The sequence below is a fragment of the Lepisosteus oculatus genome, chromosome 9 (assembly GCF_040954835.1).
Source record: "Lepisosteus oculatus isolate fLepOcu1 chromosome 9, fLepOcu1.hap2, whole genome shotgun sequence".
NCBI classification, from domain to species: Eukaryota; Metazoa; Chordata; class Actinopteri; order Semionotiformes; family Lepisosteidae; genus Lepisosteus; species Lepisosteus oculatus.
Window position 1 is genome coordinate 26,278,779 of NC_090704.1, and position 26,222 is coordinate 26,305,000.

General features: G+C 38.3%; 1 protein-coding gene across 1 annotated transcript in view; it reads right to left on the minus strand.

The window, feature by feature from the left end:
* The window catches only part of qsox1 (quiescin Q6 sulfhydryl oxidase 1), a 51,221-nt gene that overhangs the window by 11,556 nt on the left and 13,443 nt on the right, over positions 1-26,222 (minus strand). Inside the window, exons 4-10 of the mRNA XM_006635240.3 lie at positions 25,515-25,617; positions 23,118-23,208; positions 21,564-21,709; positions 16,615-16,749; positions 15,200-15,329; positions 3,013-3,135; positions 2,140-2,281 (exon numbers count right to left, since the gene is read on the minus strand). Of these exons, the coding sequence (XP_006635303.2) occupies positions 2,140-2,281; positions 3,013-3,135; positions 15,200-15,329; positions 16,615-16,749; positions 21,564-21,709; positions 23,118-23,208; positions 25,515-25,617 (870 nt within the window). The remainder of the gene's footprint in view (positions 1-2,139; positions 2,282-3,012; positions 3,136-15,199; positions 15,330-16,614; positions 16,750-21,563; positions 21,710-23,117; positions 23,209-25,514; positions 25,618-26,222) is intronic.

Here is a 26,222-nt window from a genome sequence, read left to right on the forward strand (position 1 = left end):
ATTTATCACAATCACCACTTCAGTGGTCCTGAAGAGTTTAACTCGATTCTCTCACTGTAAATTCCTAAACAATTCCCAACAGAAGCATGCAACAGGCTGAGCCCTACTTGGATTATGGTTGGGTGCAGAATCCAACCAGCAAACCCTGTCACTTAACAGTGTAGCGGTGGGACTGACTGCTTCAGATAAGAGCTCTATCTGTCCTCCATCTGACCGCAGCTCAGGAAAAAGAAAAAGTGGTTTGATGTCTTAAAGTTGTCTCATGGCCAGGTGAGGCTGCATGGATAACTCATCTTAAATAACATACTGGGGCACCAAAATGAAATACAGCTATTAGTTTTAGTTTTCAGCAATACAATTTAAATAAAAATACAGACAACTGCATTTCACTAAGCTCTAAGACAGTAAATGCATTTGTGGTAATATAACTAGATGAACAACCAAATATCTTAATCTGGAAACCTGGCATTGTGAGTCATGCAGAGTCTGAAATAGAAGGTTCAGAGACAGAGAAATACTGTGGAAGAATTGGAAAATTATACTATTTTCAGATCTGCCTTCAAAATGACACCTCTACAGTAATCAAAATCTCTTTGACCCTGGATAAAATGATCCACCAAATTCACCAAATAATCACTACACTTTGTCCACTCTTCTGAAACAACACAGAAGCAGAGGTTGGGGGGAAATTTACATTTCTTACTTTTTTGTCTCTTTTGTTTAAAACCAGCATTTTTAGAAGATCACACTGGTCAGATAACATGTCTGAAATAATCCCGGGGCCGCAGGGGACAGATGGACATTTCTGGCAGCCCATCTGCGGGTCACGTGATGTCCCCCTAAGATCTGGGATTAACCCTGCAAGGAGGGGAGAGGAGTGGCGGTCAGCTGCCTCTGTCATTAACCGCTCAAATTCCACTAATCTAACCAAATCCCTTTTACCCACCTAAACAAATTACTTTTCCAGTAGCTAAATAAAACCAAAAAAAAGGATTTCCCTTACAACCTGAGCAGCTGTAAATGTTCTTATATCTCAGTTTGTCCGCTTAATTCAAGATTAAGCATTTATGGCTAATATATTACTGAACTGTCAACACCCATTTCCCATGCAATCAGACGTACGTTTTAGTTATTGCTGGAGAACCACAGTGGTGGTGATTTCTCAGAAACCTGAGGATGTCCTGAGAATGAAATGTTTATGATACACGTTGCCCACAGTAAGCACTGATAGTTATTAGGGCATGTGTCAGAAAAATTACACTTGGAGTTTAATAGCCCCTGTTTTGCTTAACTTAATTTCCACATTTCTTGGTTTCCTTCATTTACAGAACAGTGCTCTTTGAACTTTGAACTTTGTACAAAGACTAGCCAGCTGACATTTATACTGAAATTTATCAGCCCTGAAGAGACAACTATTGACACCTCTGTGTCTGCCAAAAAATCCTAATTTAGAACATTCTTGAAATGTGGTTTACAAGGAAATAGCCTCTTCTTTGATTAACACAAGGACTTGGGATGTTTCAATGTTTTACTTCAGACTCATCCAAACAATCTTTCCCAAACAAATGGAAGTGTACTTTGAGACCATTGCAACCACATTAAAAACACAATTGTAAAACTCTAACACTGATTTATGTCTACACTGATGATGTTCAAAGAAAATGTTCTTTTCATACAGTTCTATCTGTTCCTATCCAACTCAGAAAATGTTCACGTTAAAACATTTTACAAACTACAGACAAGTCAGGGGTGCCCAAGAGCTACAATTGATTGATTTGTATTTTGATCGGGATAAACACAGAAATTCTCCAAATACTGTTGTTGATTGAGGAAATACACTGCAAGCTTTAAGCTTTTTCTTAAAAAATACACATTCAAGGAATGTATTGTTGCTTTTCACATCTCTGCACACATACACTGTATATAGGAACAAGTAATAGGTTTATTCCATGCTGAAAAAAAGAAAAAAGAGAACACAACGTTTCGGCCGTGGAGCCTTCTTCAGACATGCAGGCACTAATCTGACTGCATTATATGTACTGTATACAATATATATTACAAACTGCTTCTCATTACTTTGCAACATGTATGAAAAAAGGGTAGATCTATTCACGTATGACACTGAAAGCGCAGTTATACCTGAAGAGGACGTGCTCTCTGCAGCTTGGACTGTAAGCAGATGGAAAAGTGTCCACACAGAGCAGGGGTAACCTCTGTAATGTGGCTGTGACCCCTGACACCCCACCCACTTCTCCTCATTAGGAAGAACCGCGTTGGGAACCTGGAAGAACAGAAGCAGCATCCTGAGGATTCCGTGTCTGAGAGTAATATCTGAAGGTTCTTCAAACACCTCAGGATTTGAAATCACCAGTGTGGAATTGTTGGGAAACAGCATCGGATTCAAACAATTATCCCCGTTACTTCTGACCACCCCGTTCGCAAGTTTAGATGCCTGCTTGTCCTCAGCTGTCTGCTTTCCCACCGAGAACGTGCATGTTAATCCCTCTCAGTTTGTTCCCCCAATTTCAGCAGCACAGTGAATTTGTCACTTTCCAAAAAAATGGACAAAAATAATTATTTTAAAAAAATGGGATGCTCAGGACAGACTTTAAAATATAAACCTGATGTGAGAAAATAGGAACCCACCCTAGCTTTGGAGTTAAAAGAAGGGAAAATCCCATTAGTGAGTCAATAAAGTTTTTGCATTCGTAACCTAGGAAATATGGAATGCCCATTGTCATACTTTAATTCATCTCTTAAAAACAAAGACAGCTGAAGATCACCAAATCTCCTGATATCACACAGTCTTGCCAGACACATCACATCTGAGGATGTTTTACAAGACAGGTGGTTGAACTGTGCAAGACTGAACTTGTGCATCTAGTTCCGCAATGCAATTGATCACTGAGCCTCAGAAAAAAAACACCAACCTAAGAAAGATAGCTTATGTGCCATTTTCAACATGACCCTGTCCAAAGACTGTAACCTGGGTCAACTCAAACCGCTACTCACCTCCCCTGCGTTGTCTAGCACTGCCTTGATAGAAGAGTAAGACACCTTAAATTCCTTGTAATCCGTCAGCCAGCTGTCCAGAGCCTGCACCAGGTTCATGACCACTGGACGGCCAGGGAAATACTGTGAGGAAACAACAGCACAGCCCTCTTCTTTAGGAATGCCTTTACATCTACTAATACATGCACCCACACTAACATTATTTTTTATTGATCAAATAAAAACTTAGAAGGAAAGACAAAGACAGATTGTATATACATAGGTGAACAATGCTGAGAGAAATTAATTTAGTTAATAACATCACAATTAGGTAAGAATGATTGAAAAAGAAATTAATATATACATTGAGTACAAAGAACATCTGTAATCGTTACTTCATTTTGAATGATTACATCATTTTTGTTTTCTCACACATATAGCTTTTTTGAAATAGTGCCATGGTGGTTAGAGGCTTTGATAGACTGAAAGACTTTTTTTATATTAGGAGAAAGTGTCCAAACTGCAATTGAAGATGTGCTAAGAGAAAACTTTTGTAGGCAAAGAAAAAAGGCATTAAGTAATGAAATAATTGTTACTATATTTGAAGTCAACATCTAATCTTGACAGAACTGTTGTAAAGGTATTAATGTTAAAAGCCCCCCAGAAATAACAGTGAGACAAGAATTGGGAAAGGCAAGCTAAATTTAATCCCTCATTTCTTTTCACTGTTAACTTAATGGCAGGGTTATGGCCTAATAACACTGTGATACCATGACAACCTCATCACTGTTGCTGTCCTAAACCCAAAACATAAGGATAAGGATCTAAAGTCAGGAAGGTGTGTAACAGGCTGCTGTCACGAAGCTGTTCACTTCTCAGGTGTTATCTAAAATCTGTGCTTTGCTTCTGAATACAAGCACCTTGACATCTGACATTTACTAACACTAAAACCGAATGAATACATAAATCAATAGAACAAAAATAATTTAGTTGAAATTTAACAAGTCATTTTCTAGACTGAATAGACAAAAGAGGTATTGAACGCTAATAGCAAAGCAGTGCCCAATATCTTCTTCATTGTGTACAGTTATATAAAACAAAAAAAATCACGAATCACTGCTAAGATTGGTAAATTTCTCTAATGCTTCCTCCAATCTACTGGAGGAACTCTTTGTTTAGCAATCAGAAGGTCAGCCTTGTGTTTACTCACAATGCTACAAGCATAACCCAAGGATCCACCAAGAATAACCTATCAGAACAATTATTTGTAAGGACATATACTTCATATGACAGCAACATTATTATTATAATCAAGTTTCTATTAGTACCATTTTATTAAAGAAAAACTAATAAAATGTGCAGTAGTCCTATACTCTGATCCCACATATTGTTCTTTCCAGAAGAGTTTCTGAGAACAATACTATCCCCATGTGCTTTTTACTTGATATTCATACATCCATTTTAATAATAATAATAATTGCTTACACTTATATAGCGCTTTTCTGGACACTCCACTTTACAGGTAATGGGGACTCCCCTCCAGCACCACCAATGTGCAGCATCCACCTGGATGCTAACCTTTTCTAACCTCTTCTTCCAAATCAGAGTCGCAGAGGAGCCAGAGCCCATTCCAGTAAGCAATGTACACAAAGAACTGGTTTATGCATTGTTAGAAGGTGGCACAATAGATTAGCATTGCTGCTTTACCACACTGGGACCCTGGGTTCACTTCCTGACCTGGGCTGTTATCTGCATGGAGTTTGTATGCTCTCCCCATGTTCGTGTTCCTCCCACAGCCCAAAGACATACCGGGAGGTTCATTTGTTTCTGTGAAAAGTGGTCCTGGTGTGAGTGTGGATGAATCTGCGTTTGTGTCTGTGTGTGCCCCGCAACGCACTGGCATCCCATCCAGGGTGTACCCTGCCTTGCATCCCATCCAGGGTGTTGCTTGCACAGATAGGCTCTGGCTTCACTGTTACCCTGAATTGGATGAAGCAGTTAGAAAATGGATGGATACATTGTTATAAATACTGCCATTTCCAGCACATTGGAGAGATAAACAATCATTTAACCAGAAGCTGAAATGACAAATCATTACTGAACTGTCAGTCTTCTATCATTTCTAAGAATTTCACCTTGAGCTTGACTCCAGACTGACTTTACTGTACATTAGATGTGGTGTAAGGAGGTCCAAAACTAAGACTGTGTTCAATATAATCATTGGCTTGTAGTATATAATATTGTATTTGTGTGTGTTGGGCTTGAAATTCAACTGTCCTGCAGACCCATTACACATAAAAACCCACATTTAAATTCTCAGTAATCAAGCCTTTACATATGCCTTTTCAATTCCTTTTGACACAAATCTGCCTACTACTGTTATTCTATCTATATTCAATCTGTGTTATAACATATCTACATCATTCGCACACTAGTTACATCCCACCTCAAAGTCTTTCGCATACAGTATGTTAAAAAATGAAAATATCCAAAGGCTTCTTTGCGTGCTGTCCAGATCAGGTCTCCACAGTTCAACTCCTCTTGATGTTATATATTTCAAATCGACTGCATGCTTTAGCCAGCTGTCAGCTGCATGTCAAGAAATCTGCTATGGAGTTTCATATAATATAAGTGGTTAATGCAGAAAACATGAACTTTTATCCAGCCTGTATAACAGGTAAGTAGAACATGATAATGCACTGTCTGCAGTTTCATGAATTTGTCTGTTAATATAAGCTATAATCAGGTATAAGATATTTCTAGCATGTTGCTTTACTGTTGAATAGGTGTGTTCAGGCAGGCATGAATCAAATCTGATGCTTTTTAAGTACATTTATCCAAGAGACTTCAAGATCAAATACCATGCAAATGGAGCCTTTTCTTACTTTACTTTATGTAAAGTTGTAATTTCTGTGCAAAATGTATATGAAGATCTAGGAAATATAAGACAAGAAAAAATAGCAGATACAGACACTTTCAATCGACTATAAACATGCACCAAATTTCAAATTTCTTGCACGCTGAAGCACTGGCAGCGTTTGTGCAGCTCCAGAGAAATAATTTGCTTCCATCGTAAAACAAAAGAGGGGCAGGGGATAAGAATCCCAGAGGCACGGCCTTTTTGATTTGTGCTATGGAGTCCTGCCATTTGTGTTTGCCATCTGTTCTATTTCGCCATGGTGGGACCCAGGTTCATTCATCACATTTAAAGGGAAATCCATTAAACAAATTCAAAGCAAAGGTGCCCGATCATTTACTTAAAACCCTTGGCGCAATCTATTTCTTTTACTCAAAGCCTCAGAAAAAAACACTTTCAAGTATTCCAGACAAATGCGATCAAGTACTACAAATAGGGTTTAACTGAATAAAAAAAGGCCATTCTTTTCCTATCATGAAGACAATTGGTTTAGTTCAGCCATGTTTGCAAGATTAGGCATTTACTAGCTTAAAAAAGCCCATTAGCACTTGTTTGGGTCTTAGAAAAACACAGGCACAATATTATTGATCTTAAACATTTTCCTCATGTTATATCTTGTGTTTTAAGCTTACTAATATTGGGGTGATTTTTTCTTGGTTCTGCTGTGATTGCAAATAAAAAAGCTAGTGTATGTCAGTATATCAGACAAAGAAGAAATGGAATAGGGATGCAGTTTCACTGGCCACAGTGTTAGGAAGTCTCAGTGAGGCTTTAGATGAACTAGGTGCTTAGGCTTAAGATCGCACAAATCTCAGGCCTTTTAAGAAGTGGTGCAACTAGCGGAATGCATTAGTCCAATCTTGCATACCCTGGCTCTCATACAACTGCGTCTGAAGGCAATACTACAAGAAGAATGAGATAGGATTGGGCTGAAGAACTTGTGGAGTACATGCCACATCCTGATCAAGCTAGGCTTGCTGTTAATAAAGGCTCAGTTAGTATTGATCTGTCTTGCATTGGCCTAAATTCAAGAATATTTGCCACTGAGCTGCAGATAATAGTCAACACTAATCTTCCCCCCTTTTATGTTTCTTGTTTACAAACATTTCAGAAACTACTTTGCTGGTAAAATGTACAGAGATTCGGGAGAGATCAATCTGCACAAATGCCATTCTGTACCTTTGCTGTTAGATGATCTATACACACTCAAAGAACAAATCCCTTTCCATCCCTTAAACTGTTGCAGTTAGGCACAACATTGACATTGTAATCATGGCTTATCTGGCAATAGACATGGGAACACGGCAACTTCTAGCTGTAAAAAAGAGGAAGGATGCAGAAATACTGTAAAAAATTGTAAGACTGTTTATGGGTCCTGGCAGACAATGCCAAAGTCCTGGAGAAACACTGGCACCTCATTATACCACATAATGAACCATGGCCTTAGCAGCAATAAGACCATCCACGCCTTATTTCTGAGAGAAATAACTACTCTAACGTGCCATTTAAAAATGTTATTATATATACAGATTTTAAGACTGAAAAGTAAATCTTGCATTTAGTTGAAGTATCTTTAACTAAGAGCAGTAGGTGGACCTTATTGTAGCTGATTCTATGTGGTTTATAGGTGCAGTTCAAAAGTCACTGAACTCAAAAGCAAATTGATGGAGTCAGAATGTGCTGATTTGGGTCTGCTATACTGTATTGTTTGCTCTTTTAACAACAGAACCACTGACACAAACTGCTATCCAATACATCTGCAGAACTCTATACCATTGTGTAAAACAGTGATTTTTCCTTGTTTCCTTACTAGTTTGTACACCTTAATATAAAAGGTTAGAAACACTATACTCCATAAAAGACTTTTTAAATGTGCTTTGGTTCATTTCATCAGAAGAAATGTTGTCATGGTGACAAGCAAGAGTGAGAATCTGTATATATTTAAATACTTTTTCTGGACTATTAAACATACTGTGAAAGTGTGTTGACAGAGACACCAAATTAAGAACATTATTCTTCACACTGCTTTGTGCACACTGTAAATGAAGTACAGTATACTGTAAATACACAGTAAATGAAATTGTTAACGCTTGTTCTAATCTAAAAAATAAAAAAACAGGACAGTTCACATGCCAGGACATTGTTTTGTAGCTATTTGTTTTATCCCAAGACATTTATATTTGTACCAATTTAAACAACTGGGTAATTTACTGGAAATGGCAATTTAAGTGAGACATCTTGCTCAAGTATACGCTCCACCATGGATTTGAACCAGTAACCTTCCAGTTACAAGTCCAGAGCCCTTGTCACCAGGACCGCTCCCCCTCCCCTTTAGTATAGGGAGTAGAGCACAAAACCCATTTGCCTGAATTTGACCAATTTATTCCCTAGTTATAATGTGAATGTTTTCATTGTCTTGCCTTTTCAGAATATTTCTGAAGCTTAAAATAAAGTGACCTTGAATATATGAGCTCTGCATAAGTAGCCCCTGCCTTTCATCCATAAATTATTATGAGTTTATTTGGCTAAGGCTTTTATCCAAAATGACTTATGGTTACTTTTATTTAGATGCAGATGTTTGGATTCATTGATACAGTTAGGTTTGATGGAACAATCTGGACACCTTGCAAAAGGGTACAGCATTATTTTCCGCAGAGAAACCAACAACTTTAACCCCTAACTGAAATTACTCTGCACTGCCAGCCACATACTGTAAGCAATATAAGTAGTTAGCCTGTGCTGTACCACGCTTTCCTTGAGCGCTGTTACTCATTTGCCATGTTAGACTTCAGCTTTTTGCACTTTCCTCTCCCACAGACTCGCAGTGCCTCAGAGGGCCGTGACAATCCACTTCACCTCTGCAATATGTCATCCTAAATCCGATTAGTATCAGCACTTGAGAAACCACAGCCTCCTTTGAGAGCAGTTCAAAAGAGAATGCATCTGTCGGCTGGCCCAGGGAAGCCCTTTTTAATCCAGCCTCATTCCGCCATTGGGAATAATGTACATGGCACTGAGCAAAAGCTGGTTAACAAGGCACCTAAGCAGCAAAAGCTTCTGTTTGCAGAAAGGCACTTGGCATATATGTCATTCCACTAGGCTACAAGACAGTGGGGCTTGGTTTGACAGTAAATATGCCAAAAACAGTTTTCTGTACGATGTAGTTACAGTGTTACAGTTATAGTGACCAGACTGCATACTAATAATTCTACCAATAAAAACATCCAAGAAATACCCAGATATTGGTAATTCAGCATATTCCAAAGCGCACAGCAAGAGTTCAAATTGTTTTACCTATTAATCTTTTACTTTCTTGGCTGTTTTTCAACAAAAGCAGAAGAGCAATCCTATAAACCTAACTGTATGGAATACTATTTTACATCAAGCCCAGGCTTCCGGTAACAAAATTCATGTTGGATTTTATTTGGCTCTGTGGTACAGGACCTGGTGTATACTGTGATAAATCTACTTGAATATTAGGACTATAGTGCACAAACTTAAATAAGATCCAGTAATTAATCAACATTACTCTGTAACTGAAAAAAAAAACTGAACATGATTTTTTACTCCATATTCTGAAAATTCAAAAAGGAAAATTCTCCTGGCAATGTACTAAGACATTAATGGCATATGGCACTCTAGTGCCACCAGAGAGGGGCCTGCATCAAATTAAAACTTTAACCCACAGCAAACTGCAAATTGCAGGTATAATTTATGATAGTGGCTATTTGTTTGTCCAATGGGGGTTCTTTCACAGAAGAAAGGCAAATGACAACTCAGATTTAAACCACCGATCTCTGGACTGCAGGGTCCAATGCTGAATAAAGTAATTTTACCAGCGAATCCATTCGCAGGCCCGCATAACATAAGAAACATAAAACAGATTACAAACAAAAAGGCCATTCAGCCCATCTAACCTGCTTGGTAAAATGCTTCTAAGTATTTAAGTAATTTCTATACATACTGTATATTTTATACACTCTAAGATCAGGTTAGCTTACTGCAAATTTCAGCTGTGGGTTGTATCTGTAGAAAGCTGTTTCCATGTGTTTCAATTTACATACTGTATAAGCAACTGGTTCAATAAGAGATATCAGTAACAGCTTTGTAAAGATTCACGGTTCATAATAAAGTCTTTCCAAGGCTTTCAAATGATTATTTAAGAAGGTGGTACAGTAGAGAAGTTGCACTCTTGCCTATATTATTACCTACTAACCTTGTGATTTGAAAAGTATTTAACAATAATATGACTCAAAAGCTGATAATGCATTATGTGATGGCAGACTATTCCAAGACATTATTAGGCAAAAATTGAATCCAGTTCAGGATTGAGGTACTGTGGGCTCCTGAGTGACATTAACTTGCTAAAAACCACCTTCAATTAAATACGTAGTAAATTAAATGATATCCCATTCAACCCTTTCCCCCATTAAGTATATGCTGTGTCATGTAGGGTCTTTCCTTAAAGATAATGATGCATTAAACTAATGTAGTACACAGTTTCTGAGATGTCTCTAAAAACCTACTGTAAGCATACACGTCATAATGGGTGGTAATAATAAAGGACAAAAAATAAGCAAACCTTAAATGGATTTATAATTTTTAATACCCTTTAATAGTGCATGAATCCAGATCCAAAGGAAGTTGGCAGGACTACTGACAAAGGAAAAGACTCGATCAGTGAAAGTTACAGAAGTTGGTACAAACAGTGCCTAAATTATGCTGAATCAACAAGTGATTCAGCATAATTACTCATAATTACTTGAGGAGTATTACATAAAAAAAACATTCCAGAACAGGTTCAATTCACTTCCCATTTGTGTTATCAACATTTGCTAATATCAATCTGCCTCACTGTTTTCTTATATATTGAACATGTTATTGAATCAAAGCGCGAGTCTGAAAATATGCTGGGACATGCAGTTCTACGCAGAACCTTGCAGACGTGTGGTTAGCATTGCTGCCTTGCAGCGCTGGGGCCCTGGGTTCAATTCTGGACCTGTGGTTGTGTCTGTGTGGAGTTTGTATGTTTGTGCGGGTTTTCTCCAGGTGCTCTGGTTTCCTCCCAAAGCCCAAAGACATACTGGTCTGTTAAGTGGCTTCTGGGAAACTTGGCCCTAGTTGTGAGTTGTGTTGTCAGCCCTGTGATAGACTGGCGTCCCTTACAGGACGTACCCTGCCTTGCTCCCATCCATTGCTTGCTGGATAGGATCTGGCTCCCCCCCGACCCTGAATCTGAAGAAGTGGTAAGTAGATGGATAGATAAGTTACCCTTAGTAATGCCAGCAAAGAACAAAGAAAAAATGTTTTTTGCATAAGTATCTGGACCCCTGAACTCAATATTTCAAGGGAGAACCCTTGGCAGCAATTCTAGACAAGCCTTTCTGAGTAAGTCACCACTACATTTGCCCCAGGCATAGTGCACTTTTTCCCTATTCAGATTTATTCTGGCTATCTCAAGTTGCGTGGAGATTGCTTACAGATAGCAGTTTTCAAATCTTTCCACAGGTTCTCAGTAGTATTCAAGTAACAATTTTGACTGGGCCCCTCAAGGACATTTGTGTTCCTATTCTTAAGCCACTCCAGTACAGCTCCGAGCTTGTGCTTTGGATCAGTGTCCTGCTGAAAGGTGAAATTTTATTCCATGTTTTAAGTCAGAATCAGGTTTTCCTCTATGAATTGTCAGTAATCTGTTCCATCCATGTTCCCATCAGTAATAACAATCTAAACATAATGCTCCCACCACCAAGCTTGACAGCAGGAATGGTGTTGAGTGCTACACTGTGTATGGTTTGTGTCAGATCTAACTCTTGTATTTGTATAACTCTTGCAATGAGTCCCCCAAAAATATCTGTCTTGTCTGACTACAAAACCTTTTGCCTTATGTTTGCAGTATCACTTAGGTGCTGTGTTGTAAACCCCATAAAGGATCTGAGATGGTTTTATTTTCAATGTCATACAGTCTTCCTTTGTGGAGTGGCTGGGGTATTGTTGACACATGGACATTTCTTCCCATATCAGCCACTGAACATTGTAGCTCTTTCAAAGTCACCTCTGGCTTCACAGTTGCATATCTAATCAGTGGCTTTCTTGTCTGGCTGCTAGGTTTGGAGGGACAGCCTGATCGAGGCAGTGTCTTGGATCCTTCTATCAACTTCACCACATTTAAAAAGATATTAAGGGTCTTAATATCTTTTGGTCTGTGTCTTTCCACAGATGTAACCTTTATTAACTTTAACAACTATACAAGTCGTTCTGAAAGCTCCTTAGCCTTCATGGTTGAATCTTTGCTAGATTCCCAACCTGCATAAGACTTCCTGAAGACAACTGTATTTATTCTGAAATCATGTAAGCCAGTACTATTGCACACAGACAAAGGGCCACAACAATTTGCGTGTCTTGTTAAGGTAATATTGTTCACTTAAAGAAATAAGGGTTTGCCACAACAAAGTGTTTGAATACATATGAATCGTTACCTTTTCGTATTAAATTATTATCTATTTAGTTTATTTTTTACTTAGTATTTTCTGGAGTACATTGTGCATACGACGAACAAATATCTACTTAAGAGTGTCATAACTGCTAGCTTTATATCAACAGTGGGAAAACTGTGCAAGGGTCTGAATACGTTTGCAAGACAATGGATAAATTATATGTGTATAGCTGGAGATGGCTGAACAAAGGATTGTAAAAGAAAAGTTGGAATTCGGATCTGTACACAAGATTGTATGCATTGTTTCTAAATCGTCAAGCCATTCCTCTTGCAACTCATATTATTCTTCACCTGGTTATACTGAAGTCCCTCTCTTCTCCTGCCTCCAATGGAATCTGGTCAGCTGCTCAGTGACAAGAGGTTAAATGTTTTTTTTGTTTAGACAGGCCCTGTGCCTAATTGATATCTCTGACACACGTCAATACCTGCTGTAGCCTCTATTTCTAAAGCCTGCAGTTTAAACACAGCCATCCGGTCAGTTAAAAATCCAGAGGGAGCAAAGATATCGATGGGAAGAACTGGAGTTAATGGGGGGGTTGTACTAACCCATCCCCAGAGAGATGACAATCACAGAGATGGAAGTGGGGGTTGGGTCACAGCAAACAGGGACAAGTCTAGGGAGGTCAATGTCCTGAGCCCATTTAAAACCATACCTGGCAAAATCCAGGCTCCTGGTACTGGTTGCATACTGGATATGGAGACAGTATCTCATTTGTTATGAAATAACCCAAGTTCTTGTCTCTCTTCAAATAGCAGGCAAAGCTATTATCAATAAAACTTTGTCTCAAAGGACCAGACAAAGTTTCTCCAGTGACACAGACCTGAAGACTTTGCCAAGACACATCAAAACATTGTGGTCTTGATTAATCCACAATGAATAATTAAAAAAAAACAAAACAAACCTAGATTAACTTTGATGATATATTCATTCCGACATGGATATATCTAGACCAACACACTGCTAAACCAGGATTCAAAAATGTCCTTCAAGTGATTCTTATTTAAATTGGAATTATTTTAGCCTATTGCGTTTGTCATCTCACATAGGCTTAATCAATTCAAATATCCTACTACGCAGATCTCCAAAATGTGAAAAATAGCAATCGGTTCAGTACGAAAAACCTAGAGTGAACTGTTTCAATTGAATGGGGACCTTCATGAACATTTAACTGGAATAAGACTATGAATTTGATGGTAAATGCCAAATAAATAACTTAAACCAAAAATTATTTTAAAATTGAACAGATATAGTTTACCATTACTGCCATATTAGTAATGGTTATATCTCATTGTAGAATGAAACCTTAACTATGGTGAAGAACATCTGCTTTAAATATCATTCTCACTGTATATGGTCAGTATCGAGTAAATGAGTTTAGCTGTTTTGGTCCTCATTCAAAAACAGAGAAAGTCATGTTTGTGTGGCTTTCTCCCTCTGGTGGCTACTAACCTCAACTGCACCAACCTAATTCAGAAACCCTTTTCCAGTGTGAATCCACACCACTTCCAAGATTCGGAAAGAACATGGTCACCCTGCATGCAAGAGCGTGTTCAGACACACAATTCTAATCACTTGATTTGAAAAGGTGTGTGATAGTACCAGTTTAACAGACGAGAGCCACAAATATTATTTTAATTACCTCAGAATTACCGGTCTTTTCAAGTGGAATAAACGAGGACACACTAGTACTGTATAATGCTAGGTGACTCTCCATGGGCCTTCATAATAAACTTGCAGTGTAGTTTTGCTTTACAAATATTGTACCTCTATCAGTTTAGGATCTATGATATATTAAAGAGAAGCTGTGCAAGGCTGAGCCTGGTCAATACTCAGGGAGACCTGCCAGGAAAAAACAAGTTGCTGCTGCAAGTGGCACTAGAATTTCCATTACATTGCCAATGGACAGCAACAATGTGTTACAGGAGGTATCAACAGGATGAGTACAAAGGTTTTGACCACCTGGACATTAACATTTCCGTGGCACTTTTTAAATGAATGGGTGTGTTAACACCTGTGTTCTAGCTTGGATCCACTCTGGGCTAAAACAAACAGGCTTTCCTAAATTTTATTGTTAATTCAGGTGGTGAAGTAATTTCTCTCTTCCCTGCCTGAGAAGTGCAGTGGTGCATCATCTAAGTGGGTGCTGCACTTCAGTAGTGGATGAAGAGGATCTTTGCTGTATGTGAAAATGTTTAAATTCTTTGAGATCCCTTAGGTTGAAACGCACTTTATCAAGCCAAATATTTATAATTGTAAATTCAGAATAATTTAGAATTTAAAATGAGTAGTTTAACTACAAAATCCTTTATATCAGAACAGGACTAACAAGAAATGTATAGTGTAATTCCCCCACTATACACTAGATAAATGCTGTGCTTAGTGACTGAAAGAAGATGTACAGTATGTTTATAATATTGTATAATATCTATCTATGGAAAGTCAAGAAAACACAAACATTTGACCAAATATTTGCACAACATTTCCAGATGCTGGTTTCACAAAGTATATGGAAATGGTATCTGAATGCTCTTTGGCATCACTTTCAATTTCAGGAAACACCCACACTTTGAAATCAGTTTGTTAGTTCATGCAAAAGGACTTGTAAGAACCATTACTTCACAGGACCGCTGTCACTGTCACAAAGAAAAAAACAATTGGATACTCTTTTATTCCTAGTGTGCAGAAGGGCCATACCATGGAGTCTCTCTTTCTGAGGACACGGATACTTACCATAGAAACAGTTAAACCTGTGTGGATTCAGGTCCTATGGCTCTGGACTCCCCTCTGCCTCACTCACCTTGGCCAGCACAGAGATATAGAGTTTGAGAGCGCTGAGAGCTTCTCCTCTGATCTCTGGGTAAGCTGCCACCTCCACTCGCAGAGAATAATGCAGCGCTGACTCCAGATCTGCCATGTACACCCGCGACCTGCCAACACAGTGAAACGCAATTCACTTTTTACCCTTTATTAGAACGGTAAAAACCAGGAGAGCATACTTCCACCTTTCTTTTACTGTTTTAAAGTCATTGCATGTGCAGTACATCAAAGCCATCAACAAAACTGTCTCATTTACCTAATTTGACAATAATTCAGGGCTTTAGAATATTGAGATTTGATTTCACATTTCCAGCAAATATGAACTGCTGTGTATCAATCCAGAAATGCTTCACTCAACAGCTAGTGTAGTGGTCTCAAAACAGTGTGTTTTGAAATGTGTTGTGATTTTACACCTTGACACCTCTAGCAAACTCTGGATTCCTGATACTCCTTTCATCTCCTTTTGATCCACAAACCTCACGATCCTTACCGTACTAAAAGTACAGTAAATCCTTAATTGATTGACATTGGGCCCCCTGCCTGAGTCCATCTCTTAAAAAGTTTAAAGATCTTTTTAAAGCTATTTCTTAATGAAAAGCTGGCTTAGCTTTTCATAACTCCCATACCTCTGAGAATTATTATTGTTTATTAAGAATTACTTGCATTTTATTTGACTTGCACCATTTGAAATTTGTACTGAATTGATCATGTACTGTACATATTGTGATCCTAGCAGATAACCTAATGTTTAATATAATGAAGAGCTCTTAGACGTACTGCACATGAATTACTCTTTATAATATAAAACAATGAATGATTTTGAAGAGTCACTAAGCACAATCTGGACAGTAGCCAGTCACCCAGATCTGTCCTTTCACAGAGTAGACAGGCAGGACCACAGTAAAATGTGAACAGAACGCCCAGTGTCAGCTTCTGCATCACAGTAGGTTTTTGTAAATAAACAGCTCATGATTTCAGTCTTAAATACACTTATTCTTACTAAATGTGTACTATTTAGGAGTGAAAACCATATTAGACTAGAAATACAAATTTACGTAATGCAGCCTTATACCACAAATGTCAAAAAACAAAAATGCACACGTCCAAGCATTTTAAAATAGAATGAATAAAAACTGCAATTCAAAAAATCTTGGCTGGATACAGAAAATGCTTGCTCAGGAAAGAGATAGCCACCAGCCCCATTAGGAAATAATTTCAATCACCATCATTCTTCCAGGGATCAGATTTGTAGAGAGGGCAGATTCTGTTTGCCAAACTACCCAAAGAAAGCTTGTTAAACAAACTGCGTGGATGGCATAAATCCCCAGAGAGACGAGGGTTAGAAGTTCTTGAGATAATTGCTTGGCTCTGGTACCATGTTAACTCCGATCTTACCTGTTAAACTCCCTCCACTCGCGATCCACGGTGCTTTTGCTGTGACTGTCGTTCGCGCCCTGAGGTTTCCCTGCCCGAGCCACCCTGGGTAACTTCTGGAGGGCATAAGAGTAAAAGGAACGGGCCTCTATGTTCCTGTGAAGGACAGAAAAAAGGCAATGTTAAGAACACAGCAATGAGTCGACATCAGTGATTTAACAAATGTTCTTAAGTTAATTAAGTTAATAATGAAATTACATTATATGAAATTAAACTATGCAGAAGGATACATGTAATAAGCTTTGTGAAGCAGTCCAACAATCTACAGTATTGTAGTGCACATTTAAAGTGTTAAAATGCAGAGAAGCATGTATAAAATACAAAAAGTACAGGTGACAAATCAGAAATCGGAGAGACAAAAGCAGGCCAAGGATACCTTTACTGTATGTACATATTTGAGTTTAAGAAAATGTGCGTGTGGCCTGATACCCAATAGTAGTGGGACCAAGCACTGCTCTACTGGTGATAAATCTGCAGGCTTAAAGATTTGGTTCCTAGCAGGTCAGCCTAAAAAACTAAACACAGTGTCCATTTATGGTTTCCAACAACAAACTGTATGACAAATAGTATCAAGGATCAACTGGAGCACATATTTGGAAAAGCAGATATCTGAACTGCTGTGGTACTGCAATTTACCTTCTAACAGGAGAGCACAACACAAATTTAAAATGCAATGTCTCATTGCAGAAAAAACTCACATAGTCAATTGAGAGGCAAGGAGTACAAAACAAATGACAATAAAATGAAAATGAATAATATTTTCTTAATTGCTAAAGAGCAATTTTACATGGACCTATATTTTGAATCTCTATTATCACAACTGATTAAGAGATTACTCTCTATGCTCAATAGGTGATTATGAAATAGAACACCCCATGAATTTCAGTAGTGTGTACCACAAATCTCTCATGATAAAAGGTCTAAGTGAAAAGACGTAGTAGAATATTCTACACGTGCATTCCTAAATAGATGGCCACTACTTCAACTCTCTAAGCTTTAAGTAGTGAGTCTCAGTTACACCGGGGCAGCCTGCTAAACCCTGAGTTAGACAGTGTTGAAATAAAATGAGATGAGAGAAAAATAAACACTTCGTATGTCAAGTATTTTAAAGGGGAACTGCAGTTCTCAGACTGGTTATTAATTCATTCATTCACACCATAATTCATACCATATGAATTTATACCACAATTCATTGATGGTATAAATTGTTTTACAAATGTCAAATTATGTACAAAATCATGAACTTTGTGAAAGTACTGTAAGTCGCCATGTTGTAGCAAACCTGTAATCTCTCCATGGGCGGAGGTGAGACTTTGCAAGGATTGTGACGCGAGGTGGCCCTTCCTGCTCGCTAGGCACTGTAATGACTAATGTCACGTAATGTACGAGCAAATAAAAATGTATTGTGCAGCAGACATTTCACTGCAGAAATGTGCCAACGTGATCTGCATGCAACAACAGCAAGCAGAGTTAACAAGTAGTATCTGCCAGCAAAACCATGTTGAAATCAAAAATAATATTTCTACTGGATTAAAAGATATATTTACAAGATATCAGATTTACAGATATCACCGGAAGCTTCGTTGCCTCACTCTGAATCGCATCCTGGGAAAGTTAGTCTACATTGTGATGTAAATTGAAGGTTTTACACTTTACTGTGTACATTTTACTTTTATTGTGCTTTGAAATGCACTCATCAATGTTAATTCTTTCTAATCCCCAAAAATAACAATAGTGTCGCAGTTCCGCTTTAACAGATTCAAAGCAAAATCACCATGCTGTCTTTAAATACTACACATTTTTGTGAAAAGGACACAAAATGGCCAGTAGGATTTTGTAATGTGCTTTAAGACATTTTTTCACCTTATACATATTGTCCCCATTAGGCAATTTCTATCAATGTCTGAAGATGAATTTCTGATTCATGCATTTAGAACCTCAAGACTCTTTTACTCTATGGGCTCCCCACTCTCTACTCAACAAGTTGCAATATGTCCAAAACTCTGCAGCTAAACTGCTGACTCACAACAGACCTTGGCAGCATATCACTCCTACACTTAAATCTCCAACTTGGTTGCCTATAAAGTCATGTACTTAATATAAGATCTTGTTACTGACTTTCAAGGCTCTAAATAATCTGGCCCCATCATACATGTCCAAAGTCCTCCATGTTTACACTCCCTCCAGTGTGCTGTGTTCAGTTGAGGCTGGTCCTTTGCTCACTACAATATATCTATGACTAAATCTCAGACTTTTGGTGACTGTCTTTTCTGTTGCTGCTCCTCGGGCCCTACGAAAGGCAAATTCAAGCTCAAAACTCACCTTTTTTACCAGGGCCTATTTCTGATTGCCCCACATCTGTATCTGTATAAACCGCCATGCTCTTGCTTATTTTTCTTTACTTTATCACTACCTTGGATTTGGAAAGGCGCTTTATAAACAAAAGATGGGACGTTTTTGCAACTAGTATTCAAGAGCAATAAGCAAAATACTCCCACTTAATTACTCTTGCTGTTATTTACTTCTTCAAATGATGAAAACCTAGACAAATCGTTTTTTTAACTGAAACAAATTAACTATTTCACTTAGCTTTCTGCTCTTGTTTCAGAAAGCCACTTCATTTCCAAATAAATCATATGTGCATTAAACTCTTAACTGTGAACTTGTAGGTTCAGCTACCCCGTCTGCCTCAGTGTGAACGTACTCACATCTGATACATGAAACTACAAAAGGGCAGTTCCACAAATAATTCTTAATATTCAGACACTGATATTTGAATGGAAAGCCGTTAAACAAAGAAAATTGAAACAAAAATGTATGATGAAACTGACTTTAGTGTTACACTGTGAAATATTTTAACATTTCAACACAACTCAAGTCTCAGGGCCCCTTTCTTTATTCTTCCTAAATCATACTCACAGCTGAATCACAGTGCGACAGGTAGGCAATAGCTTAATCAATCTACATTCAGCACTGCCCTAGTTTTGAGCAGATGGCAGGAGCAGATAACATCATGGATAATTTTCCCCTCGACTGCCCCAGCAACAAATACATAACAGTTTGTTTTCCTGTTGGTGTCTCTTCCCAAAAACGAAACCTGCCATTATCTGAAGAGAGAGAACAGAAGCAAGGCCTACACAAGCCACTGCAGCCTGGGACTCAATTACACTTGACTAGGGCCTATTCATCCACACTAGTCCCCAGAGCACAGGCAGCACGTTTCTGGGGGAGACCAGAGGGACTTGGTTCACCTGGGAGACTGCGTGTGACAGCTCCATGATCCACTGTATCAATCATCCATTCAGACTGATGAGTTGCCATCTGCCATGGAGTATTTCAGAGGCCATTTGGCAGGTGAACTGCAGTAAAACACTGGCATTGTTTTCATGCAACAGATTAAAAATCTTTTCCCTCCTGTACACGAGAAAAAATCAGTAATAAATCATTTTTGCATTTGTAAAGTGAAGACTCTTTATCGTGCCAAGTTATTAAAATAAACCAAAAAAATCTCTTGATTTATTCACAGGGTAAGTGAGCTTCATCTTGTAACATCAAACAAAAATCCCTTTAATGATGAAAGCGTGGCTAACTTATATTTTCATTTTCCCCTTCCAAAATCTTTAAACATATATAAATTATAAATAAACTCCACTAATAGCCAATCTGGTATTCCACAAAATGAAGAAATATTAACTTACAGAACATATTCTTATACCATAAATTTTACAGTTCCTTCCATATGTAATACCCCTTTGGAACAAAGTCTGCTATTCAAGCTACTGATGTCAGGATATGAGTTTGATTTTATTTATAGCATGAAAGTGTTTTTGAGTGATGTTTAAACATGACAGACTCATTCTATGACTATTAATTGTGAAAAGGGCTTCATATACAGTAGTTTGGTGTGCAATATCAGGAAATTCCTTTTTTTTAATGATTAATATGCCTAATGACATTGCATTTTATCTAAATAATATTTTGATAAATATTTGCCCATCTAATACACATTTTCAGGAAATTATAAACAGGTAGGAAACAACCTGTCATGTATTATACAACAAGAAACCCACATACTGAGTACTGTCCTGTTGAAAATGGGGGAACTTTTGCATTGCTTGTCATCTACTGAGTGGGAAATGAGAAAATACTGTATGTCACCGCACAGTGTGCAAAGAAAAAACTGTGCTTGCCACTTGCTTGCGCATGCATAAAAGATACATAGGTTTGCCAGTTTTAATCGCACAATAATCACTGCTGTCATTCACAAAAAGAAAGGGCAGGGCGTTACAGGAATGTTGCTTGCAGGAACATTACAAAGTGCATTTGTTCGGGAATTCAGGATCCATCCATCAATTGCCTCTGGGCCCACAGCAGCACTGCCAGTTAACAGGAACCACCTGTGGTCAACCAATAGACACTCTAAAGTGTATACTGACACCCGCAACACCAACTAAAAAAACACTTTTTTACAGTATTAGCTATGGCTGGAAACACAATAATCCATCATCCTATTATATGGGGACCCATAAAATGTTTTACAGGAATAAGGCAACTCAAAGACACCAGCATCCAACGTAGTCAAGCCTACAATGGAAACAAAATGACATAGCTGGGCTGCATGACTGGCTTTTGTGCATAAGTGCAGACAATTACCCTGGAGGTCTGGTCAAATATGGCCCTGGTGTGAGTGTGAGTGTATTTGTATTTGTGTGTGCCCCATTCAGGGTGTATCCTGGCTTACACCCAATGCTTCCTGGGATACGTCCTGGGCCGTTGCATCAGTGAATTGGATAAGCAGGTATTAAAAGTGATGGTAATAAGTAGGTTAATTGATTTTGATTCCTTCCTTAATTTAATGTCTGGCTGGCAAGTTGTGATGCAGGACCTCAATACAATTTAAGTAGACTTACACCGTGACCCTGGTGTAGTTCCCATTGGCATAGTACAGGTAGCATGAGGGGAAGTCTGTGACCCTCATTCGGGAGACCAGGCCCTGCTCACTGCTCAGCACCCTCCTCACCGCAATGTTCTCATACTGCAGCAAGTCCAGCGTTACCTGAAAACACAAAGAATGCTTTCGCTACTGCTTCCATTCATACCTCTTCACAACACAAACACACCAGAATTCGACACAATGACATATTGGTTTTCCTTGTACAGTATATTCAAGCCACTTTCAGAAGCACACTTCAAAAAGCAATGAACACAATACACCAAAGGCCAATGCCCTGCATTGGAGCATCTGAAGTCACTTCAGAAGTCAGGAATGTCATGACACCGCAACAGGTTTATTATTATCAATCAGTATTGCACTGACATCAGTTTCTTCTTTCGTGAGTGTTAAAGGAGTACTTTATTTTACAGTAGGTATTACTTGCTGAAAACTCTGCTTTTTAATCAACTTGTTATTCACACTGCTCAGCACTTCGACAAAGATACCTAAAAAGAGGACCAGGAAATGCACAAAAAAAGGTAACAATCTTTAAATAAGGTAGAAATGAAATAAGACAATTCTGCCTATCTGGGCTGCTAACAACAAGCTTATAACCCAGACTCCCATTTACCTGATTCTTCAAGAACTCCAGAAAATCTATTTAATAAATATGCTTTTTTTCCAGACATTTCTAATTTCTGAGTAAACAAATTCCAATATTTGCCAGTTGGCAAATTCCAATATTTCGATTCTATCATAAGAATATTGTTTCAAACTCTGAATCCCCTCCTTAAAACAAGTTCTACTTTTAGAATATTTCACTAATATGGCAAGAGGAAAGCCCTGGGAGCCAAGAAACAGAAAGAAAAACAAAACAAATACAGCTTAATGGGACATGTACAGTAACACATATTGCATTAAATTGCTGGCAAATTCAAATGACAAAATGGAATCCTTCAAACACAGGTCATACGTTCAAATTGCCCCACAGACCTTAGGGTGCAGCCAAAACCCAAGGATCCTCAGAAGGAACGGCAGCCATTTCCAATGATCTGTCAATTATACTGCCTATGTGGCAGCAATGTCAAAGGTGAAAGGTCACAGGGGCATGATCGTGCAGTGACTTTGGCATACATTTACTTGTGAAAGCCTGCTTAAGCATTGATCTTGCCAATTCAGAACAAAGCTACCGTATTCTTTAAAGGTACACAGTTCATTTTACCATCACAAAACCTTGATATAAAGTCCTGCTATACAGTGTGATAGCAGCATAGGAGTAATGTGATGAAGCTAATGTACAGCATTCACATTCCTGTGATCAATAATCACAGTACATGTTCAGTATAATCACTCCATCCTAAATATTCTGTATTCATAACTGCTCTGAATGAGTCCCCTAATCAAGAGTAGACAAGATTTTGTCTCGTCACTGACCGTTCATTGTCCTGGCATAATAGAAAGATTATAGCAGTGTAATACGGCTGTTTTTTTATTTCTATTTCATTTCATTCACTCTGCTGTTGCAACTCACCTCTCGTCCCACATAGGAATCTGCTGTCTCAAAGATGAGAGCCAAGTATTCCACATTGTTGGAATCAAAAAAGTTGTCAATCTCCACCTCACTGCAGCGGAAGCAGAGACATAAAATTCATGTGAGGATTGAATCGTCTTCAGAAACGGAGTTCTAGATCAAAAGATGAAATAGCACAGCTGCTGTGCTGTGTGTGGAGACTATTTCCTGCTATGTGTAGAAGGAGCTCCTGCTTCTGTCCTGCAGCCTTGCTCTGGGACTCTGTCAATCACTGTTAGAAATCCTACTACTTCCTCTCTCTGCTCAAATCTTAACTAGAGTCATTGTTGTATTTGGCCAAAATGGTTACTTTTATTACTGCCTCTGTGACACTACGTTCTGCCTGCATGTCTCTTTAACTGTGACTTCTGTTGTGAGACATCCTTAATTCTTACAAAAATAAAAATACTTATTTTACCCTTCAGCTCCCTCTGTGTTCTAGAAATGTACTACAGTACATTGTACAGGCATAAAGCTATGCCTGAAAATTTAGAATAGTTTAGTTTTCAGTCTTTTATCAATGGCAACGATCCTTACCACAAACCTAATTTTTAGCTTTTATTTTTCTGCGTCTTTATTACTTGTAACTTTTTCATTTTTTCCTTTAGGTCAGACTTCATAATTCACCTTTATCAATCACCATGTCTGGGTGCTACAGTGCATCCTGCACAACAAACACTCAGTGTGAAAATGTATTTCACATAAGCATCATGGCACACATAGAACCCGACATAAGCATAAGAGCTGGCAGAGGAATCCTACTCCGTTGGGCCCCTGAGAAAGGCCCTTAACCCCAACTGCTCCAGGGGCGCCATATAAATGGCTGACCCTGTGCTCTGACCCCAAGCTTCTCTCTCCCTGTCTGTGTGTCTCATGGAGAGCAAGTTGGGGTATGCGAAAAGAAATTCTTAATACAGGAAATTGTATATGGCCAATAAAGTGATCTTATCTTCTCTTGAAGCTGTCAAGATAATCAGAACCACCTCTATTAACCTAATGTCACGATCACATCTTTAGTTGAACATGTATTGTGAAATCAATTGGAATAGAAACATCGATCTCTCTTACTCATTAATGGTTAACTCAACTGGTCTGCACAATTGTATGAACCCTGAGAACAGTCTTCATACAGTATACGTATAAATTTTCCTCTTTTGACAGTGGCTGTCCAGCCTCAATGGGTCTTGGAGACAGTGCTGCTATTCCAATGAATTTGCATCCATACACATTTATGCATCCACCTGTTAAAATAATCACTCCATAGTATTGCTGGATACTAAAATTCTTCAGCACTGGCCCACTAAGCTATCTAACTATGTTGTGATGTACGATGCCGTTTTAACCCTCTGTAATAAATCTAAAATGTGGCATGATTCTTTGTAAGCCCTTACATCTGAAGCTTTTTCCTCCAGTTAAAGTGACAGTAAGCCAATATGGAAACCGGAGAAAAACATAATAGGAGACATCCAATATAAGTTCTTGGAATATTTTATTTTGGGTTAGTGCAATTAGAAAAAGAATTTTACAGCACTGTTATAAAGTGATCCAAATACATTTGATAGTTGTGTAAAAACAGACTAATATCTAAAAAAAGGGATCTATCACTTAAGTTAGATAATCATTTTATAAACTTAATTCAAGTGGAAAATCTAAGAACTGCTAAATACAGTTTATATTAAGTATCAAGAGATACAGATCATTTATAACTGCATCAAATTGATAAAAAATAAATTTATTAAAGGGAAAATTAAACTTTTTTGTAGTAGGTGCAATGACATTTTTTGACCAATCCTGAGACAGGGAAATTAATTAATGCTGATTCACACCTATTACCAATGGTGGGGTCAACAGCAAAAGTCACAAGCTAGTAGAATATGTGGTCCCACTGGAAACAATACAAGCAGTACATCTGCTTTGCACCAAGTAGCAGATATCCTGGGATTCTGTCCCATTACTCTTGAAGAGCTTGGACAAACATGTGTTCCTGTTACTGGTCCTGACTCCTACACGCCACACATCCTTCCACTTCACCCTACACATGCAACGTTGGCATTCAAGTTTGGAGGGCATCAAAAAACAGCATAACTGTTACCTTGTCAATCTGCCCGATAGCTATAGCTATAGTAAGAATTACAGCTTCATTAAGGCTACCTTAAGTCTTAACAGGTCACTTATCAATGCTGTACAAAGAGGGAAAGAAAGTTTAACACCGTAAACAGACTGAGTCCTGTATGGAAGCAGAACTGCCTAAAATGAACTACCCATAGTTCACTGAAACACCAGTCCTGCACAAGGGGAGTTGTGAAGACTAGCACAGGACTCATGGCAGCTTTCTGAAGAGAAAGCACTGTTTCCTACCTGGCAGGCTCAAGGGGAGGACAGGCAGGAGGCCAGGCCTCCACATTTGACTCCAAGAGGTTGACGATTCCCTGGCGCAGTGTCTTTACATCATGGGGGACATCTGCAGCAGGATAAGAAAAGAGTGCTGTATTCTTTCAGTAAGATCATCATCAACGGATTACCTCACAGAAGGGGGAAAAAAACTAACCATTAACCCTGTAGTTCTGAACACTTAAAATAAATACATTTAACATGCATAAGTTGCCCTTTGATGGCAACAGAAGACAACGTGGTCATAAAATGCAAACTACTGTATATTAAACAAAGGTGTGTAAAATCTGTAAAGAACAAATTAATACATTGTTTAGATAATATTTAATATGTGAGTTTATCAATGAAGAATTGCTGAATACTGTTAATTTGGAACACTGCCACACTTTCCAAAAATCATCCAAGTTCTCCATTTTTCAACTTTCTCAGCAGCAATGCAACCCCATATAACTACAGTGCCTTGCGAAAGTATTCGGCCCCCTTGAACTTTTCAACCTTTTGCCACATTCCAGGCTTCAAACATAAAGATATAAATTTTTTATTTTATGTGAAGAATCACCAACAAGTGGGACACAATTGTGAAGTGGAACGAAATCTATTGGATTTTTGAAACTTTAACTAATAAAAAAATGAAAAGTGGGGCGTGCAAAATTATTCGGCCCCCTTGCGTTAATA